This window comes from Alligator sinensis, unplaced genomic scaffold, assembly GCF_000455745.1.
Source record: "Alligator sinensis unplaced genomic scaffold, ASM45574v1 scaffold624_1, whole genome shotgun sequence".
NCBI classification, from domain to species: domain Eukaryota; kingdom Metazoa; phylum Chordata; order Crocodylia; family Alligatoridae; genus Alligator; species Alligator sinensis.
Window position 1 is genome coordinate 2661372 of NW_005842021.1, and position 21348 is coordinate 2682719.

General features: G+C 39.3%; 1 protein-coding gene across 1 annotated transcript in view; it reads right to left on the reverse strand.

Moving 5' to 3' along the window:
* BCL11B (B cell CLL/lymphoma 11B) overlaps window positions 1-21348 on the reverse strand; it is a 97909-nt gene that overhangs the window by 317 nt on the left and 76244 nt on the right. Inside the window, 1 exon segment of the mRNA XM_025202328.1 lies at window positions 1-1875. This exon segment is cut by the window's left edge and continues 5 nt beyond it. Within this exon segment, the coding sequence (XP_025058113.1) occupies window positions 1-1875 (1875 nt within the window).

The following is a 21348-nucleotide window of genomic DNA, read 5'->3' on the forward strand; positions in this document are numbered from 1 at the left end:
TCTGGCCATGCGTTTTCATATGGCGCGTCAGCTTACTGCTCTGGGCACATGCATAGTTGCAGAGCTCGCATTTGTAAGGCCGCTCTCCAGTGTGGCTCCGACGATGCACTGTTAAATTGCTGCAGTTCTTAAAGACCTTGCCACAGTACTCACATGTATCACTCCGCCGCCCTTCCTTTGAACTGGGTCGACCGGGACCAGGTCCACTGATGTGGGGAGTGCTGCCTCCGCTTGCTGTCCCACTGCGCCCTGAGAGACCCCCATCCAGCATGTCACCTGGCGGCGTGGAGAAACGCAGGCTTCCGTTCTCTGAAGAATGTTCAGAAGAAGTTGCAAAGGGGGATTGTCGGGAGTCTGTGAATCCTAGAAACGGATCCTTCATGAAGTGCCTTGATGCTGCATACCCTACCAGCCACTGGGAGTAAACATTTTCAGAAGGTATTATCGTTGCTGGTGGTAAGTCCAAATCTTTCTCTACCTTTATTCTTTTAGACGAATTGTTTAAACTGGGGCTTGTAATAGGTGTTGGCTTGCGAGGGAACAAGCCTGGGAAGGGCTCGCCTGGGCCAAAGTTTCTTCCATTGACTGTCCCTTCCTCAGTGCGGTCAAGTTCTCCTGCCACTGAGTCTTCATCGCCTGTATCTCTCTGACAGAGGTCTCGGGGACACAGATCTCGCTGATCAGAAGACCTTTTCATGAAGCTACTACCCCTTTTCTGCTTTTCAGCTAGCATGTCATTGTATTGCTGGATGGCACCGAGACTTACATTCTCTATAACTTTTCCAAGGACAAGGGTTTTTTCATCTGGTAGCGACTTGGAACCATTCTCTCGGTTACGACTCAGTTCTGAGTCCATGCTGAAACTTGACTCTGGCCTGCTCTCATTTTCAAGCTCCTCTTCCTCCTCCTCCTCCTCCTCTTCCTCTTCATTGTCATGGCCCAGGGAGGGATCGCTCTCATTCCTGAAATCTGTTTCATTGGATTTTAGCCCCTCTCCAGTGAGCTCACTTGTGCCTGGCTCAGGAGAACTCGTGGTGGACAGTCCATCATCTGACCTGCCTGTCATGGAACCAGCTTTGTGCATATGTGTTTTCATATGACGTTTTAGCTTGCTGGCTTGGGAACAAGCATGGTCACAGAGTTGACATTTGTAGGGCTTCTCTCCTGTATGACTACGTCGGTGTACAATAAGATTACTCTGGAACTTGAATGTTTTTCCACAGAATTCACAGGACTTACTCTTAGCCTGAGGTTGGGGAGGCGTAGTGCTGCTCGGGGGCATTGGCGGTAATGGTGGGGTACTCAAAAAAGGTGATTTAGGGCTTGGCTGGAAAGGGTTCAACAAGCGATGCATAGGGTTGGTGCGATTTGGTGAGACTGGAGGAGGAGTGGAATTATTTCCTGCCAGTTCTCGAAGCCTTCTGGAGAAATCCATCGCTGGGGATTCAATTGCCATGGGGTTTAAACGCATAACTCTGTCAAAGGCACTGGGATGCTGGGCGACTAACCCCATTTCTTCGGCACTAAGGCGATGTGGATCCAGATGATGACGAGGCGGTGGGCTGAACAGTGGCGGTGTGTTAGGGAGCCGACCCTCACCAAAGCCAGGATGATCACGCAGGATGGGTCCTGTCATCCTTAAAAGATTAAAAGGGTTGTTGTCTCCAAGGAAATTCATCAGCGGGGACTGTGCAACAGTCTCTGGTCCCAGAGGAGGAGGGATGGTGATGCGTGGAGTAAGGGAACTGTTTGAAGGGCTTGTTTCCAGGTAGATGCGGAATCCATGTGTGTTCTGGGCATGCTGAAGCAAGAACCAAGCGCTATTAAAAGGCTGCTTGCATGTTGTGCAAATATAGCTTGAAGGCTCATCTTTACCTATAAGAGAAAAAAAAGAGAGAACACTCAAAAAACAATAGAGTGGAAAATGTTTAAATACCATTAGCATGCGCTTTATTTTGTTAATAGATTTACTCCTTGGCATTTCAGAAAGGGGCTTAATTGCAACCTACTGACTAATACAAAATTGACTGAACACTACAGCACATTTATTCAACCTGCTTATTCATTTAACATGTATGATAAACATTACATGTACACACACGTATTTTCTCTATGTATACCTTTATATACTCTGATTATCATATGAAACGTTTCTTGGCATATCAGGATCGTGCTCCTTTCATATATTTGTTTCTAGGTATTTGTTTCAAAGGATTGAAAGCTATGTGTAAAATCAAAGTAAAATGTTGTGCAGTAGGTAAATCTCTTTTCTGGTACCTAAATAAGCTTCAGTATCATTTCACTCTTTAATTTTATATTTTTATATACTTCACTCAGCAGTCTCCCCAGATCTTTGCCGTATTTAATTCATTCATGCTTCAGTCATGCTGTCCCTTACATTTTTCAAACAGTACGTGGGTATTTAGCTGCACAAGTCCCATTAAAGTCAACAGGAGCTTGGAAAACATACCCCTGAATAAACCATTTTTACATTCCCTTTGCCAAAACACCAAGAAGCCACTCCAATGAAATATCCGGTAATCAAAGCTGACAGCACAGTTGCAATTATCAGTAACAAATGCCGGGCAGCGCTTGAACTCAGTCCCAAGAATCTCTGAGCCTGAGCCTGCCCTCCAAAGCAGAAGTGGTAACCAGAGCCAAAAACATGGTTTTGTATTTGCATTTGTAGCCTATTTGAACAACTATAGAAAGGTAGAAAGCATTCCTTTAACCTTGATTCAGCTTTACAAAAAAGACAGGTGTGGACAAGTCTGTACTACAGTCATAATTTTGCTAGCTAAAGAATTCCAACCCTGGACACAATATACGTTATTTCTTAGCTTCTTTTTTTTTTTCTTGTTAGTGGCTCTGTGCAAATCTATCCTTGATAAATTCATAAACACATTTCAGAACCAGAACCCTACCTCGTTTCTGGGCCATATGTGTATAATGGAGTGAACAAAAACCCAAATCCCCGCTCTGCTGGGGTACAGATCTGAAGCTGAACAACCTACCTCTAGTTGTTGGTACTGAGGTTTGCCGAAGCCTGTTGCTCAAGCATTATACTTGGAAACAAAGAGTTTATACATAAATAAACCGTACTATCAAAACTGTGTTTTTAAGGCTAAACAGTTCACAGGAACCAAGAAACCTGAAGTTAAAACAGCACAAAAAGAGAGCTGACTACAGATTTAATTCCACTTTTCTAGTTGCTTATAGAAATTGCTTACAGCATGTGATGCAGTGAGCTTCAGCCCATGCAAGCTTGTGCTTATATATATATATATATATATATATATATATACTATACTTTGGTTAGTCTGCAAAGTACAAATGTACCCTGCCTTCTACCTGACTTCAGATTAACATAGCTGTTTACAAAAGTGGCTGCCACTGAGGAAACCTTAGACAGAAGGAAGATGGGAAATGATTAGACAGACAAATAGATGGGCAATATGGTGATGAGGCTCTCTAACTATCTACCTACCTACCATCATCACCACCATTTGTATATTTATAACACTGTGTGCAGAAGCCCTCCCACTGATTTAACTGATCTAAGTAGATGTTGCAGAGTATCAGGCCCCTGACCAAAAGCAAAGCTTGAATGCAATGCAGCAGGCTCTTTTTGTTTGACTCCTTTTTATTGCATAGGCATGTATTTTGTGTTGTGAAGGGAGGCAACTAACTAGTATGCTCAACTTCTGTGATTAATCTCTAACTACAGCTATGGCAAAAAAATGAAAAGCCATATTTTCATTTTAATGTCTATCCACTAATGACATTAAGGGACATACACACATACTGAATGGAGGAGGTACTGTATCCCTTAAAATCTACTTAGCACTGAGGCAGTTATTGCGGGTTTTTTATGTCAACTCTGAAACAGAAGCAATAGTAAATGCTCTCATTATTATTTCAAATATTTAAATTTCTGTTTCTTATAGAAATATGATGAAAATGTCTAGACCCTTAATTTTGCTTGCACAGTAACAAGTGCAGTATAAAAAGTGACAGAAATCACTGAAGCAGACTAAAGTATATAACATATTCTGTCAAAAGCTTTTTTTAACAATATGTTTTACCTCAGCTCACCCTAGACTAGACTTTAATAAAGCCCCTTCAGAAGTGTGATCTAATAGCAAATGAAGTGCAGCATCTTACAAGGTCATCTATCTTTAAATTTGAGAGTGCTTTGCACCCTTCACCTTCATTTTATCCACTCTAATTAATCGATTTATTACCCATAGCTGTTTGATTTCTTCATTTTTAGTCACAGCACGTCTTTTGTTATTTCCCCCTTTTTTGCGCAAATGTTTGCAGGGGTAGTCCGAGAAACCTGTTCACCTAGGTCAAAGATTGACAAAAAAACCAGCTGTGGTTAAAAAAAAGGTTTACTTCAGAGAAGGCACATATGTAAGAAAAAGAATCCCTGAGCCGGCTAAGGATGAAGGCCAATCTAAAACTGAAATGGCTGATTAAAAAAATTAGCCTCAAAATGGCAGCTGGCTAGATGCTTGCTACTACATGTTCTATGAAAATCAGATGTTTTGTTTTATTCTCCAAAACTTCCCATCCACAATCTTCAAATAAGGAAAGTAAACCCCTTTTCCCTTTTAGCTTTTTTTAAAGTAAAGAAAGTAAAACTCACCCCCTTTTAGTTTTCTTTTTTAAAAGCAAATTAGTATTTATTACTGACACAAAATTTACAAGCTATCACTCATAACAGGAACAGTATTCCCTCTCTTTTTGTTTTATTTAGCTTTTATGCCCCTAAAGTCTCCTGTTCAAGAGACCCTACACAATGGCAAAATTGACTGCAGGCTACTTGGCTACCAAGGCTCTGACAGCTTCATTTTTTTTTTTTTTTTTGCTTTCATAACCCTCAAAGACTCTCCCTAGACTCTCCTTTAAAAAAATAAAAAATAAAATAAAATGTTCATTTCCATATTATCACTTCATGGTTATCTTGCCTAGAAGTTGCCCTGAGCAGTGTAGATGCTCACTTTTAAGAACAGAACAATGTCAAAAAGTCTTTGAAGATCCACTCCGAACATTTTTATATTCTAAAACTTGCTAAATATTTTAAACTTGCCCAGAAATAGTCATGTATTGCTCAAAAATGATCCTTATATTTAATAATGCTGTGCACCTGTGCTATAAAACTCTTTGTTATAAGGCTACTTTTGATATATAGCTACCATAATCCCTTTCCTGCCACGCAGAAGTCTAACTAACCACTTTATAACAACTAGCTATAGTGGCTATGCCATGTATTCATTACATAAGCACATGCTTAACTTTAAGCGTGTGAATAATCCCCCCTGAAGCTGGTGAAATTTAATCATGCACTGAAGTGCTTTATTGAATAGTGATGGGATTATTCATGTGCTTAAAGGTAAGCACATGCTGAGTTTTTGCTGAATGGGTTTCAAGTAAAGGATTTTTAAACTAGTTTGTATGAACCCTAGCAGTTTTAAAGAGGCAAAATGCTTGACTTCAATGCTTCTTGAGGTTGGCGGTTTTATTGGTGGGTATTTATTTGTGTGTTCATTTAAAATGTGAAACAAAAGCCCAAAATATTGGACTAGTACCTGTAAAATTTAGACTAAATAACAGACCTGGGACAGGTGTGCACGGGATAGATAGATAGATAGATTCATGGATGAATGGATTTTTAAAGCCAAAAGAAACCATCATCACTATCCAGTCTGGCCCACGTACCACACAGGCTATAGATCTCACCCAGTAAGGTTTGCATCTAGTCCAAAAGCCTGTGGCTTAACTCACTTGCATCTTTTAGATATATACCCAATCTTCATTTAGAGACTCTTAGTGACAGAGAATCCACCTTGCCCCTTGTAGTCCGTTCCAATGGTTGATTATCCACGTTATTAAAAAATTGTGTCCTATTTCCAGTGTGAACTTTGCTGAGTTCAACTTCCAGCCACTGAATCTTGTTATGTCTCTGTCTGCTAGATTAAAGAGCTCCCTGGTATCAGATATCCTTTCCCTCCATAGGTAATTATAAACTGTGAATTTAGTGAACACTTCTGTCTTTTCTGCATATTGTAACAAAAGGTGGTCTTTTCCAGAAATATTAACATTTGCTCCCACTACTGCTATTTGACTGATTATGTTTCATTCTAAATGTCAAAACAATAATAAACTTTTTTTCTGTTTTAGTAGCTGGTACAAAACACAGCTAAATTCAGCCCTCCCTATTAATTTTGGCTTTATACTGGGGACAAAGCAAGAACGGGTAGGTAAATTCCACCAGCTTCTGCCCAGTACCCAGCTCAAATCAAAAGTAACTTGGCTTTGTGGCTATTCCTGGCTATTCCACTACATGTCCATAATCATGGACCCCTGACCTAACTCCTAAAGGCTTGTTTGTAGCAATTCTGTGAGTCTGAACCCCTCCCAATTGCAGTCAACCCACACCTTTTCTATACGGACCCACCCTTTGCAGTGGGGACAAATTTCCCCCTAAATATCTTAGGTTACTATATGAAATAAAACAGCAATTACAGTGTAATGAGAACTGTACAAAATTCCCTATTATCTGTTTGGGAAGTGGTATAGTGATATTCTATGCTTTATGGATCCTCTGCTCAGCATGCCTGAATAATTCCATTAACTGTAACAGAGAATAAGCTCCCTGCTTTTAATCACCCACCCATAACCCCCACATAGGACTGTAGTGTATACTCAGTTAGGGCCACACAACTTCTGCCATTCTTTACCTCTAGCAATACATTCCAGCTAATGTTTCTGGTTCACTTTACAGAATTACAACAGCCAGAATAAAAATGTAAGGAATTTTGCAGCGTTAGAAGTTCAGGAAAAGTAGAAACTTGCAAGCTTTAAAGAAAGGGCATCTTTTATTGTAACACCCAAGAGCAGGCATGTATCAGATTTCCACAATTTTCCCACCAAAGTTACCCCTCCCTCCCACCACGTTTTTTTTAATGAGCATTTAAATAATTACTCCTTCTTATTATGTTGGTTACTCTAATAATACCAATAAAGGTACCGTAGATGCTCAATAAAAAACACAACTTTAATTGAATTATTATTAAATTAAAATGCCATAATTGAGAGCACTAGTTTAACAAGTCTCCTCATAAGACCAGCTGACATTAAAGAGAAGGGCATTAAATACAAGAAAGATTTAGTGTTTCACAGTGAACAAGATCCATGGGTGTACAGCATTTGACAGGTCATCTACACCAGGGCCAAATCCTTCTCATGGGTCTGAAGTGCGAATCTCTATTGATTAACCACGTGGCATTCAAAAGAAATATGCAAGATGGGTTGGTCCATTTTGCCCTTATTACCTTTCTCCCAGAATGGTTTCAAAACCTGTGATATGAATTAAGCTCTAAAAAGAAACAAAAAGATTATCTACTTGCTTGTATAGCCCATCACTGTAGTGCTTAAGAAACTCACATGCATTAATTTTCTCCTCTCTATATCAGAGTAAGGTGGGGAAGCAGAAGTATCTCTGTTTCAGCAATGGGGAACTGAGGCACAGAGAAACTGAGCTTCGTGCTCATCATCAGATGGGTGGCAAGTAACAGAGCTTAATTTTGATCAATGCCAGCCTTGTTCTGAATGGATATAGATCTCTAGTTACTAATAAATAATGCCATCTTCATACCTATACGTATGTATCTGTTGAAAAATGGACTGAAACACCCATCTCATTTTATATATGCCACAAAGCAGCCACCGACTGGAAACAAAAGTTGTTTTTTATTATCTGGTTGTTTGGCAATGACTACTTCTCTGAACCATCCAGTCTTCCACTCACTCAGATAAATATCATCTTCCTCTATTCCTTCTCTTATCCAACCCCCTTGCTTTGCTGAAGTCCATCCTGGACTGCATCAAGTTTAACATTCTTCTGGACCAGCAAGCCCAGATCTTGTGAGCACTTGAAGTAGGAGGTGGAGTATATGTATGATAGGAAAGCCTCAATATTTGTGGGGCTTGAAAATATTATTCCTCTATATGGTGAAAAGTACTTATTAGTGCCCTCACTCCATGACAGGTAGGGATTTAAACACATTGAGGTGCCTGCTGAAGGCCAGAGAAGAGGAATGGGGGAAGGATTCTGAGAGCAAAATTCTGGGAAAGAAAGGGAAGAATGAGGCATGGGAATTGAAAAGATGGAGTAGATTTTGACAAAAGGAAGGGGACATAATAGGGATGGATGGAAAAAGAGAGGAGTGAGTAGAAATAGGCTGCAAATTTCTCTCTCTTCTTTGCCTTCATAATTGCTTCCCTTAAACTACATTCCTCACCTGCCCTCTCTTCTCACCTCAATATCCCCTGTCCCTTTGCCTACCTTCCTATTTTGCTTATTCCCCCCTAAATAAATCAAACCAAGAACATGACCATGGAAATGGCATGCTGCCATCATGTTGTCCACTCTGGTGGTTAGGTACACCTCCCTCATTCTGTGCCTGTCTTGCTTGAAAAGCTGTAAATACCTCAGGGTAGAGACCATCCACTACTCCATGCACAGTGCCTGGCACAATAGGGCCCCATCCTTCGCAGATCCTTAGACATTACTGTAATTACCAGGATCATTATTAATAATCAGTATTCTAATATGATTGGAAAAGATTCTGATATTTTTTAAAGAAACTTTTGGCATGGAAAACTTTCAAAGCTCTCTAAAGATTCGACCAATAAGGACAACATGGCCTTTAATTAACCATCAGAATACACACAAGATAATTTGCTTCTATCAGATGGGAACATTTATAAGAGCCCAAGCTGATTCAATGACTCCTTGTTTTAATTGTACTCTAATCAAATTTCAAATTTGTGCCCAAACCCAGTGCATATTCCAGCTTAATTTAAACCATCTCATTATGGCAGTAGGATTCTTTGAAGCATTTCAAAGTGACCAGTGATTTGGGGCTCCTCAAATTTTGGGCACCCAACTTGTGACAGCTTAAAGGAGCTTCAGCACCTCTAAGTCTAAGTAACACTCTTACCTTTTTAATGTCATGAAATAAATTAAAAATGCATGGAAAAAAGGGCAACTCGCCATACCAGCTTCTGAACCAGATGCACTATATACAATAGAAGATGAAAGCATGTTTGTCAACTCTGAACACATTTTTCTAATTGGTGTTAAACTCTAAAATACAAAGCAATTTATAAAAAAGAAAAAGGGAGAGGTGTGAAAGCTAAGGAGGGAACAGGAAAATCAATATTAAAAGATCAATAGTGAATGAGTTAACTTTTAAATTAGCCCTTTGTGATACAACAGTTTCAATTGACTCCACGTTTAGCATCTCAGTTCTATGAACCTTATGTGCCAGTTAACAGAAGGTGTACGGATGCTTCAGAAATATGGCCTATAAAATAGGCAAAAATCATCAGTAAAAATGGGGACTTAATAGTGGATGGAAAAAATGTACCCATTAGTGAGATGAAAAAGCCATAGGACTACCTATAGTTGGTGGGTTTATATATAGTATCCCATTTATAGCATTCATTGAAAACCACTGTACTTTTCAAGGACATTTTTAGGCCTTTTCTTTGCATAAGGCATTGAAATGCATTTGAAATAATGTCAGTCTTTTCTACAACATATGGAAAATGCCAGCAGCTTCCCTTTAAATCTGTTTCCTATACACTAGATTTGTTTGAAAACTGGCAAGTGCTTTTTTTCCAGCAGACTTTTCTGAGGTGCTATTTTCTGATCTTACAGACAGGAACCGTGAGGCCAGTAATCTGAACAGGAACTTGAAGGGGGAGACATAAAGGAAATTGTCCATGTCATTTAATGGAAAAATAAAGAGTAAATTAGAGAACAATAAAAAAAGCCAAAGGGTAAAAACAAATTTTACGTTATTTTTTTCCTTGGCTACTTCTGCCTGTTTTATTGCATCTATTTCTTGAGGGTATTAGGTGTCTATTCATAGCTAGTAAATGAAATAGCATTTTTGTTTTAATTCATTACTTCTTTAACGAATGCTAACTCCCGTCTCTGCTTCTTTAAATCCACAAAATCTCCACGTTCAATCCTAAGAAGTATTATAAAGGCTGTAAATCTTGTTTTAATGGAATGTACATTTAGCTATGAGGAGATAATTGACGTTATGGAGGGCCTAGATGCTGAATTATATAGGTTATCTAATACAAAGGGGACTCATTACTGAAGCACTACAAACAAGTAGTAATATATGTATATTGTTCTGAGTGGCGTTATAGCAAAAGTGTTCAGGTCTGCAGGGATTTATAAAACACAAGAAAACAGCAGACATGCACTTGTAAATTTGTCTCATTTGTCTCTGAAGTTAAAGGTTATTCCCTTGATCTGAATTTGTAATAAAAACATGCTAGACTAAGGTTTGTAGAGAATGTTTGAATATGTAAATTGTGTATAATGATAGGCAATTATAGGGTAAAAACTGGACCTTATGAATGTTACAGAATTGCATGGAGCATCAAAGTATTTTCCTTCAGATGAAATATTTATCTTTTATGCATGTTATAAGCACTTTTTCAAAGGTATTCAGCAACCTATTTGAGTGAAGAGTTGACAAAAATCAAACCATTACAACAGACTAAGACTGTGGGCTTAAGTACAGGAGAAGCTGTGGCTTTTACAAAATATACATAATAAATCTCTTGAACTAATGGTTCCGGAGATGGATCTTCAAGGACAAGTTCCACTGATTTTTCACTCCCTTAGATGAAAGCTGGTCAGATATTTCTAGATTTTTTTAAGAGGATGTATATGTAAGTGGGGAGGATGGGGGAAGCTGGGAAATAACTAGGTGAGAATTTGAATTTCCTTGGACTGACTCCTCATTCCCTCAGAATGACTGCTGTATTCTTACATATATCCACACAAAAAAGGATGCTGCAACAAGATAAGAAAAAGTAAAGCCAGGAGATGATATTGTAGTTTATGCCGCTGAAGATAACGTTTTCTCCTTCTCTGAGCACGACAGTCTGTTCAGGTTAACCAACTGCAGTGTTAGAATAACTCCAGCCGACTTGTCACAGAGTACAAAAGTCATCAGCAACTGAATGTTCTTTTCTGCACCGCAATTAAGACGAATCAATACGACGTGCCACAAATGGTATTTTACTCTCAATAAGAACTCGGGCTGAGTTTATTCAGAATATTTTAGCGCTTCCCCAGGGGATTTTGGTCCGACGCAGATGGCAAATAAAGTACTCAGCCTAGGGCTAGAGCACATTATGCTAATTCTAATGTCAGATGTACTTTAATATACAGCTCTATTTAATCACCCCATTATTTCACATTTCCATATGAAAAACCTGCGGCACTTCTGCAGAGCTTTCACTCTGCGACAATGCCAGCTTCCTTCAACTAGCTCACTGCAAAACAGAAAAGAAGACTGGTCATTCTCGCTAGTCAAAATGTTACAGTTTCAAAGTTTCAGTATTCCTGAATTTAAAGTGGATCTTCCAGTGTAATTAGCAAATCACTCTTGTAGGATGCTGATATGTACAAAATGCTAAAAAGGTTCTATTAAAAAAAGAATCCTCTGTCTACCCCCACCCACATGCATGCACACACATGCATGCACACACACGAACACACACTCACCATACTTTTTTGCAGAAGAATAATGATAATACTGTCATAGTACAATTCAAACAATATTCACAACACTGTCACCAACAAAAACACTAACGATCTCAGCTGCACATCCTCTGTTACTTAAAAAATTGACATGGCTGGCACAGCTGCCAACCTTACAGATATCAATATTTTTTGCCTATATTAGATTGCCCTTATTGGAATCAAAAGCCACACACCTTCAGCACAGCTCCCAGGCCTAATTCTCCTGTAAAATACTCCAATGACTTAAATGGAGGTATATCTGGGTTCCTAAGGATCTGGTTTTGAAGCTGAAGCAGGTAAATGAAGCCTTTGGATTTACACTGGACAGGATTAGTGCAAACCTTTCTTAAAAGGGTAATTTTTTCAGGGTAAAATAGCAATTAGTTCTGTAGGTGGAGGAAATGGGAGGTATAATCCCAGTATCCATCACTCTACTGGAGTACACAAATGCCCATTCCTCCACACACAGTTTTTGCCTCCACTGGGACCCTCTCCATGAATGACACACTATTCCACTATAGTTACAAGTGAAATGAGTTTTCTGGTCCCAGCTGTCAATCTCCATCTCAGTTTGGCATAACTGGGGCTGTATGCTTAAGAGAAACCCAGTATTAGGAAGATCAGGGCTGGCTGCATCAGGACTGAACTGTATTGACCATCTGCTGGAGAATGCACAATGCTTGCCTCCATCAGCTTCCTATTGTTGTATTAAACATGTTGTTTTTTTCCTTTGCTCCTACAACCACCCAATCTGCATGCCTTGAAAATTGTTCAGTAATGCATGCAAAAGCCAGCACCTGAGGCCAGACCTCACCTGGTTTCACTGTTATGAGTCAACGTTTAAAGATGCAGAACACTATAGCTGTGACTTGATATGGCATATGTCACACAAATTAAATGTTCTAATTTGAACGGAGTGGGTTGTATATTCAAGGGTGAAATGATTACTTTTACAAAGCATTTTTTTACCTTTATTTGCTCACTATAAACAGGGCTGTGCACATAGCAATACCCCTGCAGGAAGGAGCCTGAAAAATTGAGGCATTGGATGAGTACCTCTGTAACCTTCCCCATTATTCTTTCAAATGCAGATTTTGAGCCCGTGGGTTCTGATTCTGTAGTCTAAACTATGCCCATTCACTCCCAAAGAAGTTTTGCCTGTGTAAGGAGCACTGGATCAAGCTGTCTGATTGAGAAGGTTTATTTTATGAGTTTGGATAAGCTGACGTTTGTTACAAATACAAAGTATTGCACTGAATTTATTGAGTTAAATGCAGAGATAAAAAAAATGCAGTGAGTGGTCTGATCTCAGGATACCAAAGCCAATGAGAGACTTTCCATTTACCTCTGAAAATTTTGGATCAGGATCTTGTTTCACATAGGGGATTTTTTTGTACCAAGGCCATTGATTTAAATGAAAGGATTTGACCCACTTTATAGGGTCAGAGTATAGGATCCTATTCATCCCTGTTATAAACTGTAGTTATATTAAGGGTTAATTTAGGCCATCTCTGGGAAGTCCTTTTTCTGTCTTCAGTAAACACACAAAGAGAACTGCAGGGAATGCAATAGCTGAAATTAGTCCTTAACAATTTTGCTCTTTTCTTAATACAGTATCAGGTTGTTTTATAGAAAGGGGTGGGGAGAGACACTTTGCAGATCTATCTTATTTCTCTCTCCCAGGATAGTTTACTGACTGTATTCTTAAGCTCTATTATTAAGGCTTCTTTGTAGGAACTGTAGCTCAGACTACCAGAACAGTTTTTTTTTTTAAAAAGAACACATACATTATTTATTTTTGGCAATAAACAAACATGTGGAATCCCAGTCAATTTTCATCATTATGGAAATTTTTTGAATGCCAGAATGCCTAGAGTCACGTCTTATAGTTAAGTGACTCCTATAGGACTCTGAGTCCTGTAAGGGAAAATCCCAAAGTGAGTGAAAAAAGAAGAAGAATGAGCAGAAATATTAAAAGTGTAATTATTAAGGGAAAAATACTGTCACAGTGCTACAAGCTACACAAAAGGCTTAGCTACAGAGGCAAGGATCTCAGGGCTGCTCTAGATTAAGCAGTTAAGATGTGATCTATGCGAGTGCAGCTGCAGAAGATTAATACACAAATATATTTCCTGAAGTGCAAAGATAAAAATACAATTTCTGCTCCTTAAATATAGTGTTTTATGCAACTATAAGACTGCAGAAAATAATGCCAACATGGACTAAAAAAAAAGCCCCTGCAAATTTCATATTTTATTTCTATACAATCCAGATTGATCACCTACGAGAAGCATAATTAAGGAATGCTAAGCATCCCAATCCCTTTGAGAATGCGCTGCCTAAAAATATTTTTAGAACAATCACTGTAGTAATTCTTCTTAGTTGTAGAAACACTCCAAATCAGAAAGTCAATTTTTCCTCTATTTGCAGAAGTGTGCTGGTTTTCACTGGAAAGGCGCCTGTGTTTTGTTTGGCTGCTGTTCATATACTGCCTTGGCAGGAATTCCTTGGATAGCTTACAGTGAATATTGCTCTAGCATACAGTAGCACTCCCATTTTAACCGTCCCAGCCACACGTTTTCTAATAACACACGGAGAGCTGCAAAATCCCTGTCAGTGCAGCTCTTTAAAGCAACAACAGGGAGGGGGCTGTTCTAACCCTTCAAAACTGTGAGCTGCAAACGGAGGATGTTCCTTTTACTAATAACCAATGCGAAATATGTTTGCACAGCAGCTTTCCAAGGGAAAAAAGAGGGTGGGGGAGAGAGAAGTCAGTCAGTAGGCCTGATTCTGCTGATTCACTTAAGTCAACATAACTGAATGAGCTCAGCATTTCACAGGATCAGGTCCTAAGAAGAACTGATTTTTTATTTTTGTTTCTTTCCGGTTCTGAATGCTGAGATGAGATAATGGTACCTGGTCTTCCCTAACCTGTTACTGAGCTGAATCCTCATTCTGCCTTCCTTGCACATCCAGATTTTCCACAACGTCATTGGGAGATCCGAGCGCATCTGAAAGAACTCAGCTGCTGAAATCGAACAGGCATGCAACATAAAAGTTGGACGAATTTGTATTACTGAAATATTAGCAAGACACTTGAGCATAGCATTTTTACCTTAGATGGAGATAAGGACATAAACAGAATACTTATTCATGATGTGCTTTGCAAATAGCACTGACTTGATATTGGACAGCTGCAGCCCAGCACCCCCCTGACATTCTAACTTGCTGTCTTCGACACCCTGCTTTTGGAGATTGACAGCACTTTGCATCACCCTGCACTCTTTTTTTGTTAGGTTTGTTAGTTGATGAATTTGGGCAAGGAAAGTTATCATTAGACAACAAATTTCCAGGTACAAATTTGTGTGACGTCTAGGCACTAATGTTATTTCTGCCTTTAAAAACTCCCTCGGCATCAGCACTGTCTCCACTTCACACCTCTCTACCCCTTTATCCCTCTCTCTCTCTTTCTCTCTCACTCTTTCTCTCCATTGTTTACAAAGGTTTCATTATGTTTTCAACTAATCAGAAAGGCCTGCTAATACACAATTAACATGTGATTATAAAAAAAAAATAAAATAGCTTCCAGAAGAAGGAAAAGTAATTAAGTAAAGAATGCTTTTCAATAAGTGCTCGCTTTAACCCATTGTCAGAACACAGTCTAGGTTAGTCCACAATGGATGGAACAGATGCCAAGGGCAAAATGTTAAAAGCAAATAAAAAAGGACATTATTTTCTTTGGGAATAATAACCATCAACTCCACAAAAACGAACATCAGATTGCAGTTGTTTTTATCTGACCTCCTCCTCTTTCCTCCACTTTTCTAAAGTGTCTTTTTTGTTCCATTAAATTAAATAAAAATAAAGGAATTATTTAGCATACCTTGACTTCCAAGGTGACAGAAAACTAAATAATCATCATTGCCATCAAAAGGGCTTAATACACTAGGTTTTTAAAATACATGAGCATTAAAAGATTTAGGCTTAATCCCTGCCCGTTGTTTCACAAGCCAAACTCTCAAAAAAGTCAATGAATATTTTGTTGTATGAGGACAGGGGGACTGGACCCTCAGTACCTTGTGCTGCACTATAGCAACATCTGCAGTAGTGATGCAGTTAAAATATTTCTGTTGGTAACCTTGCTTTGCATCTGTCTTCAACGTCCTTAGCTCAAGACATGCCACACAGGTTGACGGCCCGGAGCTACTTTAAAAATATATATATTGAAAAAAATATCTAAATAGGTTCAGCCATTTTTGATCTAGGAATTGTCAAAACATATCTAAATGTGTCCTGTGTTCTTGATGCTTTTTGCCGACCTCCACAGCAAAAATGGTTCCCTTTGGAAAAATATAAATTCCTCTAGATGTTTGTCCTTGAAGTAGAGTATCTGGGGTACTTTTTATTGTTTCTTTTTCCATCTCAACAGATTTTAAAATACACGAGAAACTTATTGGTGTCTTTTGAAGCCCAGGTTCTGTGTGCCACTGAGTGTCTCCTGCCTCGTGCTAACCACTCCTCAACTCCCACCAAAATCAAGGGTAACTTGAAGAGCATTCAGTACTTCATAGGATCAGGCCCTTTCTTAAGTCACAATTGAACGTGTAAAATAGCAACCCCTGCTCCTTAATTTTTTTCGGTGAATTTATATTCCAAACTACATGTCACAACCAGAGTATTTTTACTACCCAAAATCCCATTAGTTTCATTGGCATTTTAGGTAATAAGATTTGCATGGTAAAAATTCCATTTATATTAGATCAGGTCCATAGGACTCACCAGCCTGATATGATTGTCAGTGAAAAGGGAGGATCTGGGGGGTTGTCACAATTATAACCAGTTTAATTCACCTGGTTTATCTTACTTAGTGCAAACACTATTTATATTAGCTTAAAATTGTTACTTCAGTAGTTTACCTTGTGAATTTACAGGGGGAAGTTAAACTAATGAAAGATAGGCTTATGTCAGTTTTAAGAGGATTCACAGACAAAGCTGCATTGAATTAATGGAACAGGTTGACGATGTCTGTTAATTAAACTGGTACAACATAGTGTATAGGCCAGACCTAAGTGTTTCACCCACTTCCACTGACAGAGCCAAGAAGAATTAAATAGCATCATGGAGTCAAATTCTCAGGTCCCTCTCAACACCAGGCTGATATCAATGAGACTTTCAACCAGCCTGACCCTTCTTTGCTTGAGCACACAGCAGTTTACTACTCATCAACTAAGTTAAGATAGCATAATCAGGTCCACAACAAAAGACTACCCAGTGTATAGGTGTCAGAATTAGGCCCTCTGTTTTTACCAAGACCTATTCACTCAGAATTCCTGTTAATGATATGGGAGTTTTCTTCAAGTAAGAGCTGACAAAGGACTTAAGGATTTGTCCTGTGAAAATTTGATATCAGGGTGAAAAAAATGCTATTTAGCTTGTTCTGTCCAGCCCTTTGGCTGTGAAAGCTACTACATTTCCTAGCCTTTTTTCAAATATCCCAAGCACTGAGGCTTTTATCACTATCTGCTAAAAGTCTTGAAGATGAGATCCTTCTTCACCAAAAGAAAAGGTTGGAATCTGAAACTGTTTGGCCAGGCCTACTTCAGACATTTCTGCACAGCAGAGTAAGTTTGGGCTGGGGGTGAGAGAGAAGAGCACCAGTCCCAGGTGATGATTCAGAGAGGGAAACCAGAATGGTAGTCATCAGGGAGCCTACACTGCCACTGTCATAGCAGCAGCCCATGTCTGGGGGCTTGTGCTGAGGCAGCAATATCTCACACCATCACCACAACTGCAGCAGCCCCTGCACAAGAAGGTAAGTATTTGCTCACCCCACCCCCTCTGTACCACCCAGGGCACCAAGGGTGCCTGTAAACGTGCAGGACGCATGCTCCGATGCGCTGTAATTAGCCGAGTCTGATGGAGCATGCTAATTAGCACGATCCAGCAGCCTCAGTGTCTCGTGTATTCAGCATCCCCACACTTCAAAATGGTGGCAGGGACACTTTAACCAGGGTTTGAATTACAGGGGAGCTTGGGGAGGCTGAGCCCCCCATAAAAGACAAGCGCCCCCCTGTAAGATTTGAAAATCATAACCTGGAGGGTCCTCCGATTTTATTAGGGCATCATGATGGGCAGCCTAATTTTTTTTGCAGACCCCCACAAAAGTCCAAGTGTAATTTGAACCCTGGTTTTAACTAAAGTTTGTCAAACAAGCTTTAGTTAAAGCAACCTTGCCACCATTTTGAAGCGTGCAACACTGAATACATGAGACGCTGTGCATGCTTTAAATAGAGCAGGTCCCAAGAGCTGTTCTAATTGAAGCACCTCCCTCCCTCCCCCCGCCCCATGCCTGGAGCATGTGTAAAGATGCCCCAAAATTTTAAGTTATGCCTCTGTTCCTACCACCTATATTTACTCCTGGACTTCAAACTTTTCCTAACATTCAGCCCAAACTTCCCTTTTCTGAATTATATCCAATTATTCATCATTAGGGTCTCCATTCACTAAATCTTATTGACACATACGTCATTTTAAGCATGTGCTTCAGTCACTCTCATTTCAAATTCCCAACCTAACAGGGTTGCTTTCCTGAATGGGAGCTTTAGCCCTGATGCACCACCCTCAAATATTCCTTTCCTAAAATATATTTACAGAACAGACCTCAAAGACTTGTATCACATTCATGTCTACCCTCTCCTTAGTCATTTTATAGTGAAGTTTATACACATGTAGTTTTTTTTTATCTTCCTAGTGAAACAAACCCTCCACCGGTTTAATCAAGTTTTGTTGTTCTTCTTTGAATTACCTCCATTTGCCAACATCCTTCCAATAGCAAGGTGCCCAGAATTATACACTATGCTGGATCATTATTATTTTTTCAAGCTCGCATTAAACAAAACCCAAAGGAAATTAAATGCAGAAAGTAATTTTTAAAGTACCACCGTGGATCAGATTCTGATCTCAGCAACACCTGAATAAAATGAATTTACAGTGGTATAACTGAGAGTAGAATCTGGCTCAAAGTGTATAACTAAAGCTGAAAGAAACATGTAAAATACAGAAATAAAGTTACTGTCCATAACTCAACCCCGTTGTTCCAGGATCAAGCAGAGACCAAGAGCACTCACTGATTTAAGATCCCTGGAGCAGATAAACGAAACAGGCTGAAGAAAAGATTAAGTGGCAACTTTGACTCTGGGTCATCTTGTTTTGTCCATCTGAGCCAGTTACTTAGCTAAGAACACATTTTCTCTCTTAATACACTGTAACATACCAGTTTTGCAAAGATAAAACTCAAGTTGGTGGCAGATAGTAGCAGGAAAAACACATTTAAACACAAAAAAAGGCCAAAGTGTGGAATGCCTCTTTTGGACTGCAGAGCTGAGCTGGACAACGAGTGCAGGAGCAATATAAGTGTTTACAAGTGTCTGATGTGTACAGGTAGGAAGGACAGCAATTGGGCCTGTGACAATTGACAACTTTCCCTGATCATCAGGAAAAGTTCCTAACACCAAGGCCATGTCTACACAAGATACTGACTGCACAGTCATTAAGCACTTGTATAAACAAGTACTAAATGACTGTGAAATAACTGGAGTTACTGCACAGTCATGTCGAGAAACAGCTCTTCTGTGATGCTGTCTGAGCGTAGCTTGTGACTACTGCACAGTAACGTCGCGTCACGCTTCCTAACACATGACACTACTGCACAGTAATCATGGGCTACTGTGTAGTCAGTGTCTTTTGTAGGCATGGCCCAAGATTCATAAATCTCCCAAGGGATTTAATGGGAACCCTACCACCGCACCGCATCATCTGAAAATATGTTTACACATTATCAGAAACCATCCTAGCTTAGCAGAGCGTAAGCAGCATAGCTGAATAGGTATCTTCCATTTTTCTTACTCATGGTCCTGATTCACGAAGTTATAAAAGCATGTGCCCAAATAAAGCATAAGAGACATTTAGACCCTTTGGAGTAGGTACAGAGATTCAAAAAGCCTGAGGCACAATAGATCTAAGTAACACAGTTTTCTGTAAGTGGTGTAGTTTAGACTGGTAGCAGGCAGAACACATATTCACCCTCTGATGGGGGGAGGGGGAATCCTAAATGGGGTTCTGCCATTTTTAAATCAGTCTGTGTGTGCAGAACTTCTCTTCTGTTATGGGTATAGATCAGTTTTGTGTGCTGAACTTCTGTTCTGTTACAGCTATAGACCAGTTTCCAATCACTTATACTGGTAAAACTGTAATTTCTGTATCTCTCCTTGGAGTCACTGGAACTGCTCATACACTTAAAGTTAGGCTTAAGTACTTCACTGATCTGAGATCACTATGAGCAACAAAGTGCCTTTAAAAAAGCCCAGAGAAAAAGGAAAGCAGAGTCACTTTGCCTTGCAGGGGGATCTCTGAAGTGAAATCCTGGCTTCGTTTAATCAATGGAAGTTTTGCTTTTGACTTCAACAGAGCCAAGGTTGCACAGCAGCCTTTATGGTGCACAATAGATGATTGTTATCAGTAATAAGCAGTAGGCACTAGGGACATAAATGAAAATAATATATCCTTCTTCTATGCTATACCTCTCTTCTCTCCAGAACACACATATGGATATACTGTTTAGGTGTTTGGACAATATTTTGTTTTTTTTAAACAAAAAAAAATAAAATAAACTTTCTCACATCCACTGATTTTCATTAAAAAATCTGAAAATATACTTCCTTATAAGACAGAAATAGTTTTACTAAACAACTAGGGGGAATAAGCGTGTGTGTGTGTGTGTGTGTGTGTGTGTGTGTGTGTGTAAATCTCCTGATATATGTTTTTCTCAGGGCAAGTGATCTATAACTCACAGATTTACTGAATTAATTGTACATTCAATTTCATCCCTACAGGCAATGTAATTCCTTACCTGCAAATCTGATGCTCTTAATTCATTCATAATGGAGTGGGTAGGGGGGGAAGGGGCAGGAGGAAGGGAAGGGGGACAGAGGAAGTAAGACACTTGTTTACAAGGCCAAGATTTATCCAAGTATAATTTCACCAGGAGAAATGATGAATGTGTCTGAATGAATCCGGTTCACTGTCTACATCTGCTGATCTTTGCACCACTGACTGCTCTGTGCAATGACTCCATTCTAAATCACTTAAAAGACATATTCTAGCTCCTTCAAGGGCCTGGCCAATGTCAATGAAAATAATGCCATTGACACTTTTACTAATTCAATAGGCTTTAGATTGGGCCCCCAATATATAAGGAAATCCAGATTTACAGATAAACTATTAAATTTTTGTGTGAAAAATATGAGCTAATATCTGGAAGAATAAGCATTATTCAACATGCCTAAGGGGCAAACACTAAACAAGTTAGGAGTAAAGAACTAAATTACAGGTTGGAAAACACCTTCCTATGAAACCAAATTGTCTGGCCAAGAAATGGTCACAATCACTCAGGTCTACAAAGATCTTATCCTAAAAAGATAGAAAATCTTGCCCACCTTGTAGGCCTCTTCATGGATGTACAAATAATCTCATTTATACTCAGATCCTCATATTTCAGAGAGGATAACTAGCATCACATAGAAAACGATTTTGTCTTCCTGAAAACTATTGTAGACAACAGCATTAGTGATCTCCTAGCTCCCCAGTCCTTACAGCAGGGATGAAACATATCTTTTAATTGCTCAAATCGAAGACTACTAAACTCAAAGTGGTCATTCCTGATT